At 42.1% G+C, this 21,032-nt stretch overlaps 1 protein-coding gene across 1 annotated transcript in view; it reads right to left on the bottom strand.

Annotated features, from left to right (window-relative positions):
- The window catches only part of LOC128362719 (A disintegrin and metalloproteinase with thrombospondin motifs 2-like), a 106,560-nt gene extending 92,943 nt beyond the window's left edge, over window positions 1–13,617 (bottom strand). Inside the window, exons 1-2 of the mRNA XM_053323563.1 lie at window positions 13,530–13,617; window positions 11,418–11,842 (exon numbers count right to left, since the gene is read on the bottom strand). Of these exons, the coding sequence (XP_053179538.1) occupies window positions 11,418–11,842; window positions 13,530–13,617 (513 nt within the window). The remainder of the gene's footprint in view (window positions 1–11,417; window positions 11,843–13,529) is intronic.
- Between the last annotated feature and the right edge of the window lie 7,415 nt (window positions 13,618–21,032).

Below are 21,032 nucleotides of genomic sequence, written 5' to 3' on the forward strand. Positions count from 1 at the left end.
TGGACACAAGATGTCTCCTACTTCACTGAAAAGTACATTCTCAGTGTTTGTGCACAGGAGGCCTCAAGTTCTCGCGTCATTGTATGCTGGCCCTCAATTGGCTCCAAACTAGTTTCTGCTTGGGAGCATGTGCCTAAAAACCTGCAGCAGATGAACGTAAAAACAGCCTTTTTAATGTCAAACTTTGCACTTACATCATTCTGCACAGTGAAGCGCAAACATCCAACTCAAGAACCAAGAAGAGAAACATCATTTTAAACAGGTTTAGGTCATATCTTAATCAAACATAGTGAGTCCCTCACTCAATAATATTAAATCTTCAGAAATAAGCCATCAAACCAGTAATCCTGACACTAAGTAAAGAAGAAATGACAAACTAACAAAGTGAACAGGAACATGCTACACAGACTATACAGAATGGAAGACTGCCTGGTCCTTGTGACTGACCCTGAAGAGACTCAGTCAGCATGGACTGGCAAAATGACAGAACTGAGAGGTCACCCTGCCCTCAAAGACATGTCTGTGCTGCAAACACAGCCAAAATATTTGGAAAACATCTTGAAATTTCCATGTATATTTTATTGATAAACAACTACAGGAGTAAAGAGAGCATGTCACACTGACTGCAAGTTTTCTGAGATCAGATGAAATACAAATTTCCATCCATGGTTAATCATTACTCCTGTTTATCCTCATTGTTTATTGATTGATTGAATTTTCTTTGTTTCGTTATTGAGCAGGTTCTATTCCTTCCTCTTGTATTGTCATGATTTGCTTTAGCCACAAATATGGTTCTTTTTGTGCTCAGTTGAATTGGAAAAAATGCAGCTTAGATGAGTTAGTCTAAGCTTAGATAGATATTAGATTAGTCCCAGAAATGTGGGTTGTTTTTTTACCCCTCCCAACCGAAGAGATGAAATGGGATGGACTGAGCAAAGAAGAGATGGAGGTGGATGATGGCTTCATGCTGTCACACAGCAGCAAAAAGGACAGAGAAGGGGGCCCTGTCACATCGCATCAGAGTCAGCTGCAGCCACACCCACCCTGCGAGTATACACACCCAACTGCTGGGAGAGGAGAAAAGAGGAGAGGAGAGGAGAGGAGAGGAGACAAGGGACAACTAGAGCATAAAGCAATGAAAAAAAGTGCATCCCCTTCTGTCCTATTCCTCCATTAGTCTCTCCTCTCCAGTGTGTCTCATTTCAGTTGTATCTCATTCCTCATCTGGCCTGCCCCACACCCAGCAGTCTCCCTCTCCTCTCATCATGTTGCCAGTCTCCCTGATTTGGCCACAGTAGTGAATCCCAGCCTGCTTGAGATAGAGCTACTAGACTACAGTGGGTGTTAGTGGCGGCGGCGGTGGTAGTATGTGTCGAAGTCGATGAAAGAAGGTGGGGGTGCGGGGGGTGGGGGGTAGAGAAAGGGAGAAAGAGGATTAGAAATGAACTGTGGAGATAGAGCACAACCTGACAATAAGTCCCTTCTCCCCAGTGTGTCTGAGTCTGAGTGTCAGTCTGTGTGAACGAGAGAGACAAAGGATTAGCTTGTGAGAAAAAAATAATTTCCCTTTGTGTTCCAAGTGATGCTGTCAATCATCACACTGTACAATAAGGTGTGTATGTCTTAGTGTGTGTGACTGGCTGTGGCCATACAGTAATCATAAGCAATAAGTCTGACAACAAAACTTTTTTTTTTATTTGGTTTATCTTTTGCTCATCCATTCCTGTTATAATAGCTGAGCACTTAATGTACTTTGTGCCACACTGAGGCCACACACCAGTGCACAAATACCACCACACACTCCTAACATAAACGGAGGAATCTCAGTGTAGTCTTCAACAGCACTTACACAAACAAATATATAAACATACACAGGGGTGACAGCAAACAGTTCACTATTAACAAGATTCTTTATTGATCCCTGTTGGGTTTTTTCACCTTCTTTCTAGAAAAATCAGAGGTCAAGGTTGGCTACAAACAGCTGCTCTGAGCTGCTCAAGGACACTTCAGAAAAGCAGATGCAATGCAAAGGTTTGAACCTGATTTCCTAGTGGCATTGCTGCGAGTGTTGATGAAATAATCAGCCCAGTCCCTGATACAGAGGATACATCGAGCACACCTCGGAAGCCCAACTACACACAGTAACTCTATCTAACACAGAGCTATACATGGCCAAGGTCATCTCAAAGTCTCCATTACATCTTGGAAAACAGATTATATAATTGTATGGCAGTATCCAAAGCTTTCCTTGTACACACTGGCAGACGATCATTCACAGTGATCAAAGCGCTAGATGTGTTTCTTTGTTTCTGCTGCTTCACTCCAACCCCCACAGAGTCAGTTATTAGAATACAATATATTATTATATAATATATTACATATGCTGGTACACTAACAATTCCCGAGGTCCTCATGCACTGGCAAAAAAAACCCAAACATAAGACACTGGGAGAGAAAAAAGTGATTATTTCTCTATTGCAGAAAACAAAAACCAGCAGCCTTAGTAAGATGAGGAGGGTGTGAGTTTCTGTTATGAGGTGCGATTCTTGCCGCTTAGCTGCCTGCTGCACCGAGCAGACTAGATACCGTATGCAGACAGACAGACAGAGATGCAGACAGGCTCCATTCCATTATGCAAGCAGAAAACACAAACGAGACTGCTAAACAATTCAACCCAGAAGAAGAACAAATACGACTAATTAGATCGGGCAAGGACAAAATGCACTCATATTTTTAGAGTGTAGGGGGTTCAAGTGTGAACTCATGCAGTGACAGTGACTGGAAAAAATAAAAAACTCCATGATCAGTTGGAGAAGTGTACGCTCCTAGAAGCAGGCAAGTGACCTTAGTTCAGAGAAAGCGACAATAAAAAGCAGAAGTCTTCATGCTAATCAAGAAGAGTCTCTCCTCCTCCCCTCCACCCTCTCCATCTATACTCCATCTCCAATGACTGAGCACTGAGCAGGTGGTGACAGTTATGATGTGGCTGTTGTCCTTGTTCAGGTTTGGGTACATTAAGATTCCACTGCACTCTGCCTCCCTCCGCCTTTCAGTTACTGTCGTTTCCCTTCACCTACCCTCATCCCCCACCCTCCCCTCTCTCTCTCTCCCTCTCTCCCTCTCATGTTGTGTTTTGTGTTTGGGAGGTTTATGCAGGGAAAACTTCCAGACGAGAGGAAGCTTTAAGTACAAAGCCACCTGTGTGATGGCTGGAAGGTAAAACAGCGTGGCCACAGGAGACATGGGCTAGGTCAGCCAGGGGTAGGCAGGCAGAAAGCTTGTAAAGGCACTGGAATACAGGGAGGATGTCTCTTTCTGTTTCCAAGATCCACCATAGAAGCTGCTGAGGCCTGGAAGCTGGAGAACTGCTGATGTGGATCGCATCCATCAGTTTCCTGCACAGCACTGCCTGGCCTGTGAGACTAGCTGGCTGACTGATTGACTGACTGACAGGCGTGCTGGTAGTGGCTGTCCAGCAAGCAAGGCCTGGTCTAAATGCTGTTTTACTTTTTATTTCATTTCGACTTACTGTGCTAAATCTATTTTCACCACTGCAACATCACAGTCCCTCTCCTCATTGTTACACCAAATTGTTAGAAATGCACAAGAAATTATAAAAGGGTTATCAGGTGATGTCGTTAATTTTACTAAAACCAATACTTTTCAAGAGGCCTGTGAGCCAATGGGGAAATAGTAGCATCCCCAGACTTGAGGTGCATCACTTCCTTTAGGAGTCTGTTTTGTAAAGTTATATTTTACTAGATTTTAAATCTGAGGTCTGCAGTTGGACCATTACGCACATCTATGGGCCAAAACAGAGCACTATGCGCTGGTCACTGTAACATCAAGCACCAAGTTTAGAATCTCAGTTACATCACAGAATCCAGGAAATCCACATTTCATTATGACATCACAGCCACAGTGCATTCTCCTATCAATTGTGACATCACAGAGGTGTTTCCCTATAATTATTGGGGTTCCTGTATTTCCTCAGGCGAACCCTGTTATTTCAACCACTCATAAAATGCATGTGCTCTGAGCCAGCACTCTGTGAATGACAGCGAGAGAGAGGAAAGAGAGGCAAGGGGGCTGGTTAAGTGCACTGAGTGAGCGGCAGTAATCACAGCTCTGGTAAAAGCACTCCTTTGCTCTGTGCAGCGTTCCTCAGAATGGACCAGCTCTTTCTGTCTGACTCTCTCTCTCTCTCTCTCTCTCTTTCTCACTCTCTCTGTCTCTCTCTCTCTCTCTTCCTCTATTTCTCTCTCTGTCTGATAATAGCTCTAGATTGAGTAATTGTGTGTTTGAGTGGCCCTACACTGCAGGGTGGAACCTGCAATCAGATACTGAGAACACATTTCTCTTTATCACTGTCTGTCTCTCCATTCACACCATGCCTCAGCAGTCTGGCCTCTCCACACCCGGCCCTCCCTCCAGCCCTGCGGTTCCTGCACCCTCACCCCTCCACTTGTTTTTTTTTCTACACACAGCCTACGCTACGCAGCCAGTGAGGGCTAGGGTCAATAACAGCTGTGCGCTGTGCTGTAATTGATGTCATCATTTCAATTTGAGCTGATTACAGTTGAGAGCTGCTTATCGTGTGACCCGGGGTGGAATAACACACTGTAGGGCCTAGTGAGCCGCCACGCCTGACCAAGCTTAACTGCTGGGCAGGCTGGATGGCTGGATGGATGGATAGATGGATGGATGGATGGGTTAGCTCAGCCCAGGGCTGCCTTCTCTATTGACTCCTAATGCGGAGGTAATGACTGAGCGTATTCCTGGGGCATGGCTGGAGCAAGTGTCCGTGTCTCTGACATTTAGTGTAGTTCTGAGGATATTATTGAGATTGGCCTATCTCCTTGTCAACACACTTTCACGTGATTAAGCCCTTTACTGGCACAGAAGTGGCTGTACTGTATGTGAGTGTGTGCAAATGCATACTATGTGTGTTAAGTACCTTTTTAATTTTATGAAACTTTTTTTTAATTAAATTTTTAGTGTTATTATAGTCATAATGTAACATTCATAATAGTGTTAAAACCCTGATCTATGCTAAAGATTGTTTTCATAGTAATTGCAAAGATTGTGAAATCTCCAAGCACCTCCCCACAGGAAAAAATAAATAAAACACCTGTCAATGTTCTGGCATTTCTCCTTACTGTTGAGCCTTTTCAATGAAAGCACCAAAATAACACCTCCGCCATCCAGCATTCCTGCTGTGCACTAATAACACATGAACAGATTGAAGCACACAGCCATACATAAATATATCAGAATACACAAAGGGCAACACCTGCACAGGATCACTGGTTAATCATCTGCCAACAAATGAGGATGCCCTAACTATACAAATAACAGGCATCAAATATATTTGAGTTAGTGAGATCTAGATTCTTAGCTTTCAACTTTTTTCAAAATGGAGAGCAGGGAATACCCTTAACCTTCAATATCACTAGTCTGATCAACATTTGGGAGCAGAGATGTTGCTAAAAACAGACAGACTACTCACTAAAGGAACACTGTCTCTTGCTGTCTTTTTCTTTTTTTCTTTTTTTTGCCAGAGCTCTGTATCTGTGGGTGTTGGGGAGCAAAAAGCTGTCTGCCACATTCTTTTTCTTTCTCTTTCTCTGTCATTTTCTGACTCTTTTAATACCATCATTAGGAGAGCTCTCCTGCTTGCTGCTACCGCTGCTGGCCAAGAAACACGAGACAGAGAGAGCGAGGAAAAGTAGGGAGAGAAGCAAGGGGCGGAGACAATAAGAGAAATGTGTGCAGAGGTTTTTGTCACGCGGTGTGGTAAAGATGGTATAGGGGAACTTTGCTTTTCACCGCTGTCTGTCCCCACCATGGGTCTCAGCATCTGACCATGCTGCAGGCGGGATCATGCGTGGTGGAGCACCTAATTCCCACTTCAGCAAAGGTGTGCAGTGCGTTTACTGCATGTGCATGTGTGTGTGTGTGTGTAATGGTGTGCTATGTATGTACATCACAGCTGTAGAAGCACGTGTCTTGTAATCCAGGTGTGCACCCACCTGGATTTTGGAATAAACCCTGAGATGACAGGCAATACACTTCCTCTGTTACAAACTCTCAGACATGAAGAGACATCACTTCTCACCCGGCTGGATCTTATTTCTGGCCTGCGAACACGCCTATTGGCTCCATAGACCTGTGTGACTCTCTGTTCCCACGGTAACCTGAAGCTGCCCTACCATTTGTCCGAACCCCCTGATTATCAGTGCTGTGGCCCACCTAGAAGACTACAACTGCCAAAGTACTTTAGTATGGCAATTATTATAATTATAATGATTAATAAAGATATGCCTGTTCCATTAGAGAGTGTGGATTGAATTAAACATTATCTGTCTGCCATGACATGTTTTACTTCACAGCTGTGACATTAAGGCTGTGTTTGTATCTGTATCTGTTTATAGATTGGTTTAAAAGTAAACTATATCTTGGCGAAATCTCATGGTATTTGAGACTTTCAGTAAGCAGAAATAATTTGACTCTGCAACCTTATAACCACACTTTCTGTTTTACTTGTATTTTTCTGAAATTGTCTCTTTCTTTCTCAGTATCTCCTTTTTCTACCTTTTGCTGGGTCACATTAGTGCATACTGAGCATTTGAAGTGTTAGTGCTGGTCACATCACACTAATCATTTGTGACAGAATTTCTGGTCTACTTAGAAAATAAGACCATTTCACCTTGTTAAATCTTGACTGTGCTCTGCTAAACAGGACTCATAAACAGCGGAAGTACCAATTTTCTTAAGAACCAACAATTTACATGATAAAAAATAATTCATTTCCAGTCTCTGGCAGATCATTTGGAGTGTAAGCATGCTGTGCTTCGATATGAATGCCCCCACTCAATGACTTCAGTGTCTCACAGTGACAGAATTATTACTCAAAATGCCAGTAATTTCTGATCTTACATCACAATGTCTCTCTGTCTCTTCTGGACAGAGGAAAAGCAGGAGCTCTGCTGACACGCAACATTCCACATAAGATCCCAAAAAGACACACACACATGAATGCACCTGACCTCAAACCCACATGCACACAAAATCAGGCCAGCACAGCTAACAGCCTTCACATCTCTGAACAAACATGAGGCTGAAGGAAAGGCCACAACAGGGCCAAAGGTTCAGAAAACATAATCAACAGAAAATTCATGGGCAACTCTAATGGTAATCAATTAATCCTTTAAGTTTCTTTGCAAGCAAAAATACCAAATGTTCCCTTGTTTTTACTTCTTAAGTGTGACAATTAGCTCTTTGTCTCGTGACAGAAAATTGATCATTTTGGCATATTGAAGCCAATCAAACAAAAGCAAGCTTTTTAAAGACATCAACTTGGGCTTTAGGAAATTGTAGTTGTCATTTTCACCAAACAATTGAGGCATTAATTAAAAAATAGCAGATTAATTGATCATGTAAATAACAGGTTATTTTGAGCCAAAATGTGCCTGAACCAACATGCACATTCACACAGTGTTAAAGTCAGTATTTATGAGGATTTCTCATCTTAATAGACTCTATATGCCTGCAGGATCCCAGAATTGTTACCATGTTTGTGACTGTGCCTGTGTGCATACTGGTATGTGTTTGTGCTGAAAACCTCCTTAAGATAACGAAATAAATACTGAAGTAAAACATCAAAATGTAGTTTTTACAGTAATATAATTGGCTCAATGTTTAATGATACTGCTGTTTTTTTCAATTTCCTTTAATGGCAACATGAAGGCTCAGCTGTATGGCAGAATTTTGAAGGCACATAGAGCAGCATACTACAAAATCTGTTAATCAAAGAAAAGTGGCTTAATCTGACATGCAACTACTGCAACCACTGAAAATCCTTTCAGAAACTGCCTCATACAATTAATGATCCCTTCTGATAATGCATCCATATATCTGCATACAATGACAAAAAAAATGATTTTCTGATTTAGGATTTGCAATTATGTCTTAAAATCAAATTGGGAAACCAATAAATTGTGGTTTTCCAGGTAAATAAGAAGCACATTCCCAAGAAGAAAAAATCCTAAAGCCAAAAGAAAACACTCTACTCTCTTTATATGCATAAACAACTGCTCACAGACACACACATACAGTCATCAACAGCATTCATGCATTCATGCAAACCTCCTGAGCTTATAAGATTTTCTTTCTTCAATTCAAGCAGTCCCCGTTTCTGCACTTACACAAAAAACATCTGTGTGTGTGTGTGTGTGTGTGTAACCAGGCTGCAGTTTAATTTCATTTTGCCATACACTGATCTAGCACTAAAACACATGCATACAGTACACACACACACACACACACACACGCACACACGCACACACACACACGCACACACACACACACACACACACACACACACACACCGGTTCTCATACCGTACAGTTTGCAGCCTCCTCTCAACATCCAAAGAACTGACCAGCTGATCACAGTCTCTGTTCACAGAAATCCAATTCCCTCGAAAGGTCATTTGTCCATTCAAAGATTTTCCTTTTTTTCCCAGCACTCTCTCTCTTCCTTTCTTATTTACTTTGGTCATTTGTTACTTCTTGAAATCTATACCCCTCGCCCTCCTCATTTTCCTGTCCTCTGTCTCTGTTATTACTTTTTCTGTATTTTGGTTTTTGGCTCCTTTCTCTCCCTTGTCACACACCCTGGATCACAGCCAGAAAGAGGTTCTTGGCTGTGAATGGTAACACGGGGCAGAGAGACTCTAACCAGATGTCTGGGTCACTGAGGAAGTGGGCTCAGCAGGGCAGAGCATGGCTACGTGGCTCTGCTGGGTTTAAAAAGGCAGATATGGACAGAGCTTGACAGAGCTTGGCTGTGTTTCTTGGCATGCCTAAGGAGGTTGTAAGAATTGATAAAGAATGACAGGAGTTGTTCAGGGGGCGGAGAGAAACAAATTAAATACAAGTGGACAGCACTAATGTGATTAGGGTTTCATTTTGACAATTCTGTGTGAATATAAATAATGTCGTTTTTTATATTTCATTGAAAAGACCAAAACATTTTAATTTTAACAAAATGATTATTGTATTACTGCACATATTTAGGAGAATAAATAAGTAAAGTCATGGGCCATCAGGGCCAATAAGGCCTTCTCTGCTGGCCTACAGATTGTCAGAATTTTTTTAATTTATTATATATTTTTTATTAATTCCAGGTGTATTTTAGAAAGTTTGTGCCCATTAGTCTACTGACGTCATTTCATTGTTATTCTTACTCCCAGTTGAGCTGCTTCCAGTCAAGTTTATATAAATCAGAGCTTTTTCCCCTGTGCTGTCTCCAGGTGAAAAATCTACTCTAAGGCCTGCAGAGTTATGAGTAAATCCCTCTGCTGTTGAGGCCAATGGGGACAATTTTGTTGATTGTCCTATTCTTTAACCAATCAGATTTCAAGTTTGTCACCCTGGGCATATTGTTTGACACGCAAGAGCCTTGTAACTTGTGAAGCCGGCGACGTTGGCATTTTTCATCATCATTGGCCCAAAACTTCTATTATCCCCAGCTTAATTGAAATAAAACCAGCTTATTTATTTCAACTTTTTTTATGATATTTAGATTTTTAAATGTAGTGCTTTACATTTTTTGTTTAGATGTTTACTTAGCTTAATGGCTGCAGGAGGAGAAGAAATGGATTTCATGGCAGATTTACCTTTCAAAGCCTTTTTCAAGAAGGACTTTTATTGGGACCAAAAAGGCACCAATGTAGATACTCCAATCACAACCAAATCATTGGACTCCTTATAAAGAAAGAAAGCAGGAGGGACTTTAACCCTTTACCTTCAAACAATAAACAGCATTGGCACATTTGATTTGTATGTACCTTTACTAGCAATTGATGGTTGCTGATGTTTGCATGCTTTTTAATGGCGGTGCATCCTTCATGGTTTCAGTCACCATGTATTCATGTCTCTGCAATTAGGGTATTGTAACTCTCATATGTTTTGAGTGTCATGTTAAATATTCCACTCGATAAAGGTTACTGTGAATATGGGATGGTTGCATGGAATTCCTACAGCCCTAGTGCTATAGTGAGGTTATTCAAAGGCAGTTTAATTGCGAGAGAGGTTAATTCTGAAAGAAAACATTACAAAAACAATGCTCACATTCCCATATGTACATTGAAACAGTTTGCAATGTCAGTGTAAGAGATGGGCAAAAAAGCCCACTGTTATCTGCAGAAATCCAATCTTAACTGTAGTCTGAGCTAATATGATGCTAATATGACTTTAAAAGTAGGCAGCAGGCATACCTCGCAGTGAAGTCAGCAAACCAATGGCCAGTGGTGAATGGTCATCTGTTATCCATATGTAACTACACGTTGACAATAACCTTTCCTAGAAATTGCCAATAGGCACTGGAATGACAGGCCGCAGGGAGCAGTAGCAGTCAGTTGCTGCTGGCTGGTGTCGTGCTAAATGGGCATGTCAGGCCTGTGTTGTCCTGGCTCTCTGCCTGCTCTCTGGGCTGCTCACTCAGTCCCCAGTGTCCTCAACCCTAAACGGATCCAGTTGCTGCTACTCAGCTCCAGTGGTGGGCTGATCTGGCTGACTAATGAACATTCTCCTAATGAGGGGAATTCCTCCCCTCAATCCCATCATTCCCTGTACACATTCTTTGCCCATTTTTATAGTTGTTTACTCAACCTATTTTTCCACCGCCACGAGTCTCATCCTTCCACCTCTTCCTCGGACACTGTTTTCCATCTTTCTGCATCCTCTCATCTCAGCAGTTCCTGTGCACACTCTTCACACTGTCTACACCTCACTTCTCTCTCTTGCTGACAACCATTCACCAACTGCTTGCATCTTTCTTTTTCCTCTATTCATTGTCAGTTCTATTAAAATTATTTACAATTCAAACTCTTTGAGCAACTGTTAAAACAATTTCACGATGTTTTAATTCAAATACTGTCGTACTCCTTGTCTTCTGTATCTTCTGTGTAGTGAGCAGTGTGAGCCTGCTAAATGTTATTCCAAAAACATTGTGCATATATAGTCATAAATGCTATGATTATCTGTGAAGCATCAGTGTATTCCTTTAACAATCCCTCCCCCTTTTACATGAGCAGACTAAAAGGGGCAGAGAGCAGAGAGATGAAAACATGACTCAGGTATTTCTCATGGCAGGCCTGGTGTTACAAAAGGTTTAGAGTACAACAGCGAGAACAGCAGAGCAGCTCTGGGGTCAACCAAAAGGCTCACCAGGGACAGTGATGGGTCAAGGGGCAAAAAATGTCTTATGTTTGCAATTTGATTATATTTCTTTATTTCTGTGTGTCCCTTTATGGCCTTCTACCCACAAAAACATTTGCAATGTGCTCAGTGAACACTAAAGAAGCCAGGAAGACAAAAACAGAGCATAGGTAACACAGGTTCTCCACTCACCAGGCCGTCACAGTTGCTGATAGCCACAGTGGCTCCTGGTGTATCTGTGATGTCACCCACGTACAAGCATTCATCGTGCAGCGGCTCAGAGTGCTGGGTGCTGTCACTGTCATCACGCCACTCCATCTTGGCTCCGGGGGCCACCAGCCTGGCATTGTGGCGCAGGCGCAGGTGGTACTCCCGGCCGAAGACGGTGACGTTGTAGTAAAGCCTTTCCTGACGGGCCACCGGTTCTTGGTCCTCCTCGACACCTCTTGGTCCTTCCCACTCATCATTGCCTACTCCTACCTCCCTCCTCTGGCGCCTACGGGGCTGCCCTCCTGCCATGCGGCCAGCCGAGACGGCGTGGGACAGGAAGCGACCCTCTGCGTCCACACTCATCGGCCTCACCAGTCCATACTCCCCCAGGACATGCTGCAGGGAGTCTGAGTTGGGGTGTGAGGTGAGAGAAGAAGATGAGGTAGGAGTAGGTGAGAGGAGGGGGAGATTTTATTTTTTGTTATTTGGGTAGAAAAATGTTATGATGCAAATGTGAAAAAAGGGCAAAGAAGAACATCAGAGATTGGACATGGGGGGAAAAACACAAGATGGAGAGGAGGAGTGGTCATGGGAGAAGCATGGAGTATAAACAGTGGAGAAAATGGGGAGTCATGAGTAGGGGGTGAAGACAGGAGGAGGATGGAAAAAATTGAAATGGGAGGAAAAGAGGAAAGATTTGGTATTAGATAATGTCAAGCATGGAATTCTTAAGTCCTTATTCCAACTTGCGTCACAATAATAAATAAAATAAAAGCCAAAGCCTTTGACACACTCATAGATACCCACACATACACTCTCACACACACAGCCCCACCCATGAACCCTGAGGCGACCCCGGTGCTCGGCAGTGAGCGTTATGGAAAAGGCAACCTCAGCAGTGCGCGCTGCGCTCCTGACACCTTCTGTGCCCTTCCACCGTCAACAGGAAAGCCAGTACAAGATCAAGATGCTAATTGCGGCTTTCTCACGCTGTTCTCTCACTGTCCGGCTGCTCGAGCCGAAAGAGAGAAAAAAGATTTCCATAACCTCGGCATCGACTGAAAAAAAAAATCTAAAATCTATTTAATCTAATCATTTATCCTTTTGTCATTATCATTATCATCACCACCACCATCATCATCATCATCATCATCATCATCAAAATAAAAAAAATCATCACTAATCATGACTGTATCTTAACTTAATCATAATTAGGCTACTGCACTGTAAGAAAGATAAACATTTTAGTTTAACATTTTAGTTTAACAGTCAAATTTCACGCTTCTGACATCGTCTTGGATTCAGCAACATATTTCTGCATCCATGTGACTGGGAACGACATGCAGGTGCATTTTGGAGGCGACCTGAGGGATGCTCCCGCGCCCACACACACACACACACACACACACACACATACACACACTGAGCCGAGGCCACTTAATGCTGCCAATGCCATCACAGGGTCAGAGTTATGCTGTCACCTTATGTTATGTGGTCCTTAGGTGCCCTTGGTATTATAAACATTATTACTTAGGTTGTCCATACCTCATTTCTAAAGTTTGCTGACTGACAAAACCAAACACACTGTTAATATTCTCAATGCCCATGTTGGGAGGAATGATTTGATAATAGAGTGATCAATAAACTGACATCCGACTCCAGTGTCCTATGACGGATCGATAGATGCGACAGCGGCTGAATCAGATAATGTTGAGTTACTTCTCTGCAAAATCCGACAGTAAACCGGCGCATCAGATGCCCCTTTACACCCCAGATAACATCATCCCTTAGAAGGGAGAAAGCAATTCTCAACACTGCTTGCACCGCTGAGGGACCTCCGAAAAGTCCCCGCAAGCACCACAGCAGGACACACAGAAGTTTCAAATGAATCCTGCAATGTTGTTTGCAAAAACTGCAAAAGCATGCCACAAATAAAGCACAACCAAGAGAAACCGGCCAGTGCTTTGCCGAGCTACGCTGAGCTCCAGACTTCCAGAGAGCGCCTGAGGAGCCCAGTGTAGCCCTGCTGATAGGAGATCAGCAGATACGGAGAACAACATAAACACTGACCACGTTTAACTGTACTGTACGTACCAACGCTACTGGCGATGTAAAGGCCGCTGGTGTGCAGCAGAAAGGCCGGCAGAATAATTAGGACAGTAAATCCAGGCGAGAGACCCATGGCAGCTCCGAACTGCGCAGGTGAGAGAGTGGGACTCCGGGCTCCAGTGTGGTGAAGTTCCCCGCCTGGCGCGACCAGCCACGCCACGATAGCAACAGCACAGCAGCCCGCAACTAGACTGCCAAGTGCACCGGAGAGACAGAGCTCTCCTCCCCTCTCTCTCTCTTTTCCTCTTCGCTGAGGTCTCTCTCTCACTCACTCTCTCTCTCTCTCTCTCTCTCTCTCTCTCTCTCTCACTCTCTCTCTCTCTCTCTCTCTCTCCCACTCACACACTCTCACTCAACTCTCCTCCTCTATGTCTCTCTTTCTCTCAACTCCTCTCTCTCACAGTGCGTGCTCCCCCACTCTTTCCCTAGTGCTCTGACAACTCCCCAACTCTACACACACACACACACACACACACACACACACACACACTCACTCACACACACACACACACACTTCTCTCACTCTCTCTCTCTCTCTTTCTCTCTCTCTCTCTCTCCATGTGTCTCCACTGTAAAAGACGAGAGGATATTTCAGGGAGCACTGGCCGTGTTTTGGACTTGACAGACTGACAGCTCGTATCTGCACTAAATGCGTTGAAATGAACGCACAAGAAGGTTTATCACACCTCGAGCGTGTGGAGCGCCCGAAAGTGTTTATTTTGCAACTTGTAAGCTCTTTCTGGAATCATAACTGCGGCTCAACTCACTCCTTCTCTATAAGCTGCATGGCTTGCATAAACTTTGAATATCCCGTCAAGCGTCCTGGGTTGGGTGTGCAGCAGCGCCCCGTGTGGCTCACTGGCTGAAGCACACACAAGTTTCGCAGGACCCAAGGGTCCAATTTACAGACAGAAAAAAAGAGAAGTCTACTAGCCTTAACCTGCATTGCCCTCATTTAGCACATCATTTACCCCTCTTGACCACTAATCTTATATGAAACACTGTTGAGTAGCATAAACAAAAGCAATTTTTGAGGGAATGCATTTTAGGGGGACTTTTTTCTTTCTATAAAAAAAATGTGGATAAAGTAACAGAAAAAACAACAGACAAATTACTCTTTGAAGATATACCAACATTAGCTATTAAGTTGAATCTGTTGAGTGCTAATTAGCAGCATGTCATCATCAAAAACGTCTCACATTATTTATAGTCTTTGGTTTCATTTGATTTTTTTTTTTGCTTTTGTGCCCATAATTTATTTATTTTAAAAGATGCAGCGGTTTTCTCAAGAAGTCATCACTATTATGGCACATACTGATGAACAGCATCAGCACCGTGGTTATGAGAGACCTGTGACATCATAATGTAGTCATTGAACATTGTTAAAGCTGGCTGACAGCGAGATAAGGAGACGACAGGCCCTGATACCAAACAGAGGTACAGTAAGTGTAAAATAATTGTGATATGAATAAAGTGTACATTTGAGGAGTTTGACTTCTGCATAAAAAATCACCTTTTTTATTTTTCAACTCATAACTAACAGTTCTTAAGCTTCAGAGACCTGCATGGAATTTTGCTCATATCACTTTTGCAAGAGCATTAATATGAATTTGAAGGATTGTTTAACTTTTTGCTCAACACATCAGTGGTTGAAAGGAAATTTATGTTGGGTTATGAAATTATCTTTCAACATTGCTCTTTCTGGTGTGATTTTTAACTCATATATGTCATAAATACACCACCTAATATTTACAGTTTTGGTGCTCCTGTTCACATAATGTCCATTTGCAGCCTAAGAGGAGTCGGCTGGATAAAGTGAGAGCTCAGTGGTGCTTGGTGTTAAAGTTACTACAATGAAGTTTGAACTGGTTATGAAACAATCCCATGATGCCTCTATATGGCCTACACAAGCAAGACCATCGGTAAGAAGATTTCTACATAGTTATTCTAAATGTCTACCATCAGGTAAGATTCCCTGTGGCATCAGACTAAACGATTTACAGCCTGCAGACTGGAAGTTGGAAGAGCTGATGTTTACATTACATGTAGCATTTTAGCATGTGGGAGTACAAAGATTTTACAAGGATGAGGGGAGGACATTTGATATCATTAAAAGTAAAGTTAAAGTTTTTTTCTGTTACTTAACTCGTTTTTAAAAAGACAGAAAAAAAAGAAAAAGACAGGAATGCCAGCAAGCTGAGAGCAGGAGCAAGAGAGAGCAGTGGTGGTTGAGCGAGATAGGGAGTGAATAAAGAGAGGGTAACAAGAACAAAGCCGTGAATCAGAGAAATGAAATGTTATTTTCTGATTGTTTCACAGTGGTTACGTTCTAAAGCACAATTAAACACTCACCCTTACATGTAACCTGGTGTATGAATGGTACCAAAACAAAATGTACTTTTCTTCACCATCATCATATTACAATTACTTATCTTAAATAGCCACAAACAGATGTAACTGATGTGGCATTACCTCATCACTTTGCATGCTGCAAACAGCTGTGTTTAAAAAAGAAAAATAGCATTAAAAAAACTAGTAGTGTCTTTCTTTCATTCGCTTCCAAAACGTGTGCATGTGCTAGCCAAGATATTACGACACAAGGCAGTTGATGAGAAATGCAGTATTCATTCTGGGATAATACTATCACTTATTTCCACAGAGGGCGCTAAAATCAACACAAAATAAACATTCCTTGTGGTAACTTTAATTACTGAGACTCTTTCCTCCAACCTATCTGTTACTTTTCACTTATTCAGAGCCAGTGAGCAGATGCCACATGATGAAAACAGGATTAGCTATTGTCTGATACTAAGCTAAATTAGTATAGTGTAGCTTGTCTGCAACATGGGGGGAGATTGTAGTAAATGTTACCTAAATATTAAAGTAATGCTTCAGGGAATTCAAAGTTGACATCATTAGCTATAATGACATTAACTAAATGTCACTATAGCTGTTGTTTCCCTGGTCTAGTTTGAATCTTTATTTTCTCTTTGTTCTTTCTTTTTGTTCTTTGGAATTTCTGGTCACAGATATGGAAAGTTCAAAATATAGCATTTGAGGTTCATTGTTTAAACAGTCTTTTTAGTTTCATTTGCATAATATAGAAATGTACTATCTATCTGAACTATTGTGATTTTATCTACTACTTGATGTTTTGTGTAGCTGTAATGACATACTGTATAATGTGTTTAGGCAACATTGATACATACTGTACAGATGCAAAGGTTAATCCACTCTTCACATGTCACAAAAACCACCAAGTTCAAATTGGGGTCTCCTGAGATTTGAATATTCTATCAAATGTATTTCCAGAAGTGAAATGATCTTGTCCTGTTTTTTCAGTTTTCTTCATTGTTCCAATATCACAACATTTCTAAACTACATACTGAAGCACTTAATATGCATCTCAATGACATTTTGTACCTGCTTACTTCAGTAAGTAAACATACAGTACTTTATTAATCATCTTTAGTGTTGAAGCATTGCTCAGGGGAAACATTGCAACATGCAGTAGTTATTCTTTAACTGACTAGCAAGCTATCAAACAATATCAGCTCCAAAAAAAGTGTGTTTTATGGAGCAAGTGTCTCTGAAATGTTGCGTGTTTATATGTAAAGCAAATCACCTGCTGCCTTTGAGTGGTTTATGGTTTGTGGGGAATCCCTAAGCTTTTAAAAAACACAGACATCATTAAAACTGGCTCAGTTTATGGAAGCCTCAGTAAAAATACATGGTTCAATACAGTAATACTTCCTTACAGTTTTCTATAACCACATGGGTTTAAGTGTAGAAAACCAAGGAATGCATTTAACCTACAATTTGTGCTGCCAACTGACATGGGGGTGGATGAGTATATTTACAGACCATCTTGTGACTTTAGGTCAGTTTTAGTCATAACCACAATGACTGATCACTGCTGCCAATTCAAAGGTGCCTTAACCTGTAGTTCCTTTATTAGCCACTAGAAGGTGGCTCCAAGGAAACCGTCTGTATTGCAGCAACTGGGCAAACCCACATCAGCTTCTCTCTGCAGATGCAAAGTCAATATATTCTGTTATACCAAAGAAGAACACATTAAGATTTCAAAAGAAGTCTGTTTTTTGGTGTCTGTCTGCATTGACTAACACGCTTCATTCTTTTTTAGTTTCAGAACTGCCTCAAGCTCCAAACCTAAGGCTTTAAAGTGTCTCTTAGAAACCTATAGTTCATTGATTTCTTCTAGTCTATTGGTTCACTTTGTGGGGCACCACTGACTCTTCTTGATTTTCTTATATTCTGTGATGGCCATGGGCCCTAATTAAGAGTGGTTTCATGTACTCCAGGAAAAAAATGAAACTCCAGGGATTCCTCATTTGTCACATCATCATTGAACTTTTACAAGAAGCTCCAGAGAATGGACTGAATAGATTTTCACCATCCTCTTTGTTGAAGCAATATCCAATATTTTTCTGTGCTGTATTCAGGACTTGTATGCAAGCATCCAAGGAGGTGTGAAGTTATACTGAAGGCAGTCATCTTATTTCCTGTTTCCTGTTGCTATGACTTATACAGTTGACAGTTGGCTATGAATGCATTAGCACCTGTGAACGTGTAGCGAACGTGGCAAAAATTCAGATTGAAAAGGATCATCTTTTGGTAAAAAGGAGGACTAGATGTTGGATGAAGATGGACAGACAGGCAAAAGTAACCACAGAAGAGTAAAGGTCAAAAGAGAGAGCAATAGAGCAAAAGAGGAGAAAGATTTACAGAGGTGGACATATCTGTGCCACCATAGACACATGCACATGTAAACACAGTCCAATAATACCTGGAGGTCTATGCTATACAAACATAGACACTGACCCTTCGCTGAGAGAGGGGGGAAGAGAGAGTGTGTGTGTGTGTGTGTGTGTGTGTGTGTGTGTGTGTGTGTGTGTGTTGTACAATGAGAGGTCATCTTTCACCAAGCATCGAGATCACACCTGGGCTCTCGGTGCATAGATCTCCGCAAGGCTGTTTTGGCACACACACACACACAAACACACACACACACACACACACACACACACACACACACATAAATTCAGCCAGACAGCCAACACCCCAGACACACACATACACACACCTCTGGAAGAAAGCCACACCCTTCTTGTCTCCAATCACGAAACACCACATGAAAATGTCAGCATTCCAAAGCCTATGTGCATCTGTGACCAGAGGAGGCCCCCCCCCTCTACCCCGTTGCACCTCAACCCCCCCCCCCCCCCCCCCCCCATCCTCAACGCCCACCACCTCCTCCCTCCCACTGTTCCCGGTCGCTTTGCTGTTGCCATGGAGATACCAAGCCCTCTACCTTGAAAAGTGCACTTGGAAGGAGCAAGGGAGAGACATACAATAATATCCCTCTTCCCAGACCAACAGACACATTCAAACTCATGTGTTAGTGCAGGTTATTATAGCTATGTTTGGCAGGGGGAAGTTTTGTGTGTGCCTGTGTGTGCCTGTGCGTGCGTGTGTGTCTCTGTGTTTGTGTGTGTGTGTTTGTCTGGGAGGTGGGTGTTCAGATGTCCGTTGCTTGTGCATGTGCAAACAGATTGTGAGTGGAGAAATAGAGCTACATGGTCAGACAAGACAAGTGGAGAAAATCTGTTGTGTTCTCGAAGTGTTGCACTGTTTCAGCGCTGTATGTGCTAATATAGATTCTCATTACAAATTGCCATTATTGCTGATTGCCTTAAGTGTTTATCCTTGAGTTTTATGAATAACAGTCATCACTGCAAAATGACATTCAAGCAAATTCTTAGAAAACTGTATTATAGTATGAAACAACACATTTGTTTCTAACAGATGTGCATAATACAAGGTGTTTTTAAATCTTTATCTAATTTGCTCAAATGACTGTTTTATTAGTTTAACTAACTGCTGTAAGTGCTATTGGTGTAGTTAGCCTAAGCATTATGCACCATTTTGCACTGGCAATTTGATTATGCTGCATGTGTTAAGGGCTACACAGAGTGAGCATACTGTGTCCTGCAGAGCCCAAATGGCCTGTCTCTCCAATGACTCCTGCTGTCCTAGCAAGGTCAGACAGCAGGCCACCATGTGTCCGCATGTATTAGCATGCCTTATGAGTGCAAGGACAGGTGTTCCCAGTGTCTCAGGGAGGTTTCATGATGAGGCATCAAAGCCCCATGACAGCACATCAGGCCAAAGCCATGAACCTCCGACACAAGTGCCACATACGTGTACAAGTTGAAAATTGTCATGTGAATGTATCAACAGAGAGAGAAGGACGTCCATCATTAAACAATTTGCCTTGTTTATTTATGCTGCAATATGTCCATAAAAGGGTGACATGGGCCAGACAAAACAATGAAACAGGCCAGAGGGCAAAATGTAATTCCCAGAAAATTAAGGGAAAAAAGAAGGAAAGACATGAGAAACAAGGCCTCTTAACTGCATACAGAGCTGCCAGAAGGAACATTTTGCAAGGGTTAGATAGATTTCAGCCTAATGTTACTGTGCAAAAAACTGGATCAAATATATAAATATACAAATCCTATTTTAATGAAGGGCTGGATAAACTGACAAAGTATGCAGAAATCAAGATCATACACTCACTCACTGTGACTGTTTTTTGTTTTTTTGTTTTATTGCACAATTTTATTCTTCCACAGTAATTTGTCAATACTTGAGTGGAGTACTGTGAAAGCCCATGGAGCTTGACCCACAGGTCAATAGTACCTTTACTTATTCACTGGCAATGCCAATACAACACTATCCAATGCAAGACCACCCTCAGGTATTTATAAGTGCACACACACACACACATACACACCCACACACACACACACACACACACACACACACACACACACACACACACACACACACAAACCATTTTTGCTATTGACTGTTTATGCGCCATATGTTATCTAAGCTCTCAGTGGGTGCCTGTGGCCTATTTCCCTTTATTCCCTTAACTGATCTGATCAGCCCATGTGCCCTTTCTGATAAGTGATCACCATGTATCTGGAGCATGGAGGCGAGTTTGCTTCTGTCTATTGCAGCTGTGCTAAAACAGAGTAATCAAGTATTTATTTGGTGTTATTACAGTAGAGTGGATCAGTACCCTTGAAAAACATTGACACACACGCACTAACAAAAATAATCAAAGAGCTGTTGGAGGAAATAAGCTATATTGTATTATGTTCTAAATTCCTCTTTTGCGCTGCACTAAATTAGTATTTCTTAATCTTCCACCCTCTTACTGTAAGAAGATTAGGATTCAATTTTTTTTATATTTTTCTGTTGTTAATCTTTGCCTGGACCGGGCTTGTGCCAGTGACCGGGGCAATGGACAAGTGGATTTTCCCAGGCTGCCACAAGTCCAAATGGGCCTGGATGATCAAGGGCGGTCTGGCCTGTAATTTCAACAATGTCTCATCCCATGGAGAGGCAGCCATGCCAGCACAGACAGATTTTGCTCCCTGACCTCTGTGGCAGAGT

The sequence above is a fragment of the Scomber japonicus genome, chromosome 8 (assembly GCF_027409825.1).
Source record: "Scomber japonicus isolate fScoJap1 chromosome 8, fScoJap1.pri, whole genome shotgun sequence".
Classification (NCBI taxonomy): domain Eukaryota; kingdom Metazoa; phylum Chordata; class Actinopteri; order Scombriformes; family Scombridae; genus Scomber; species Scomber japonicus.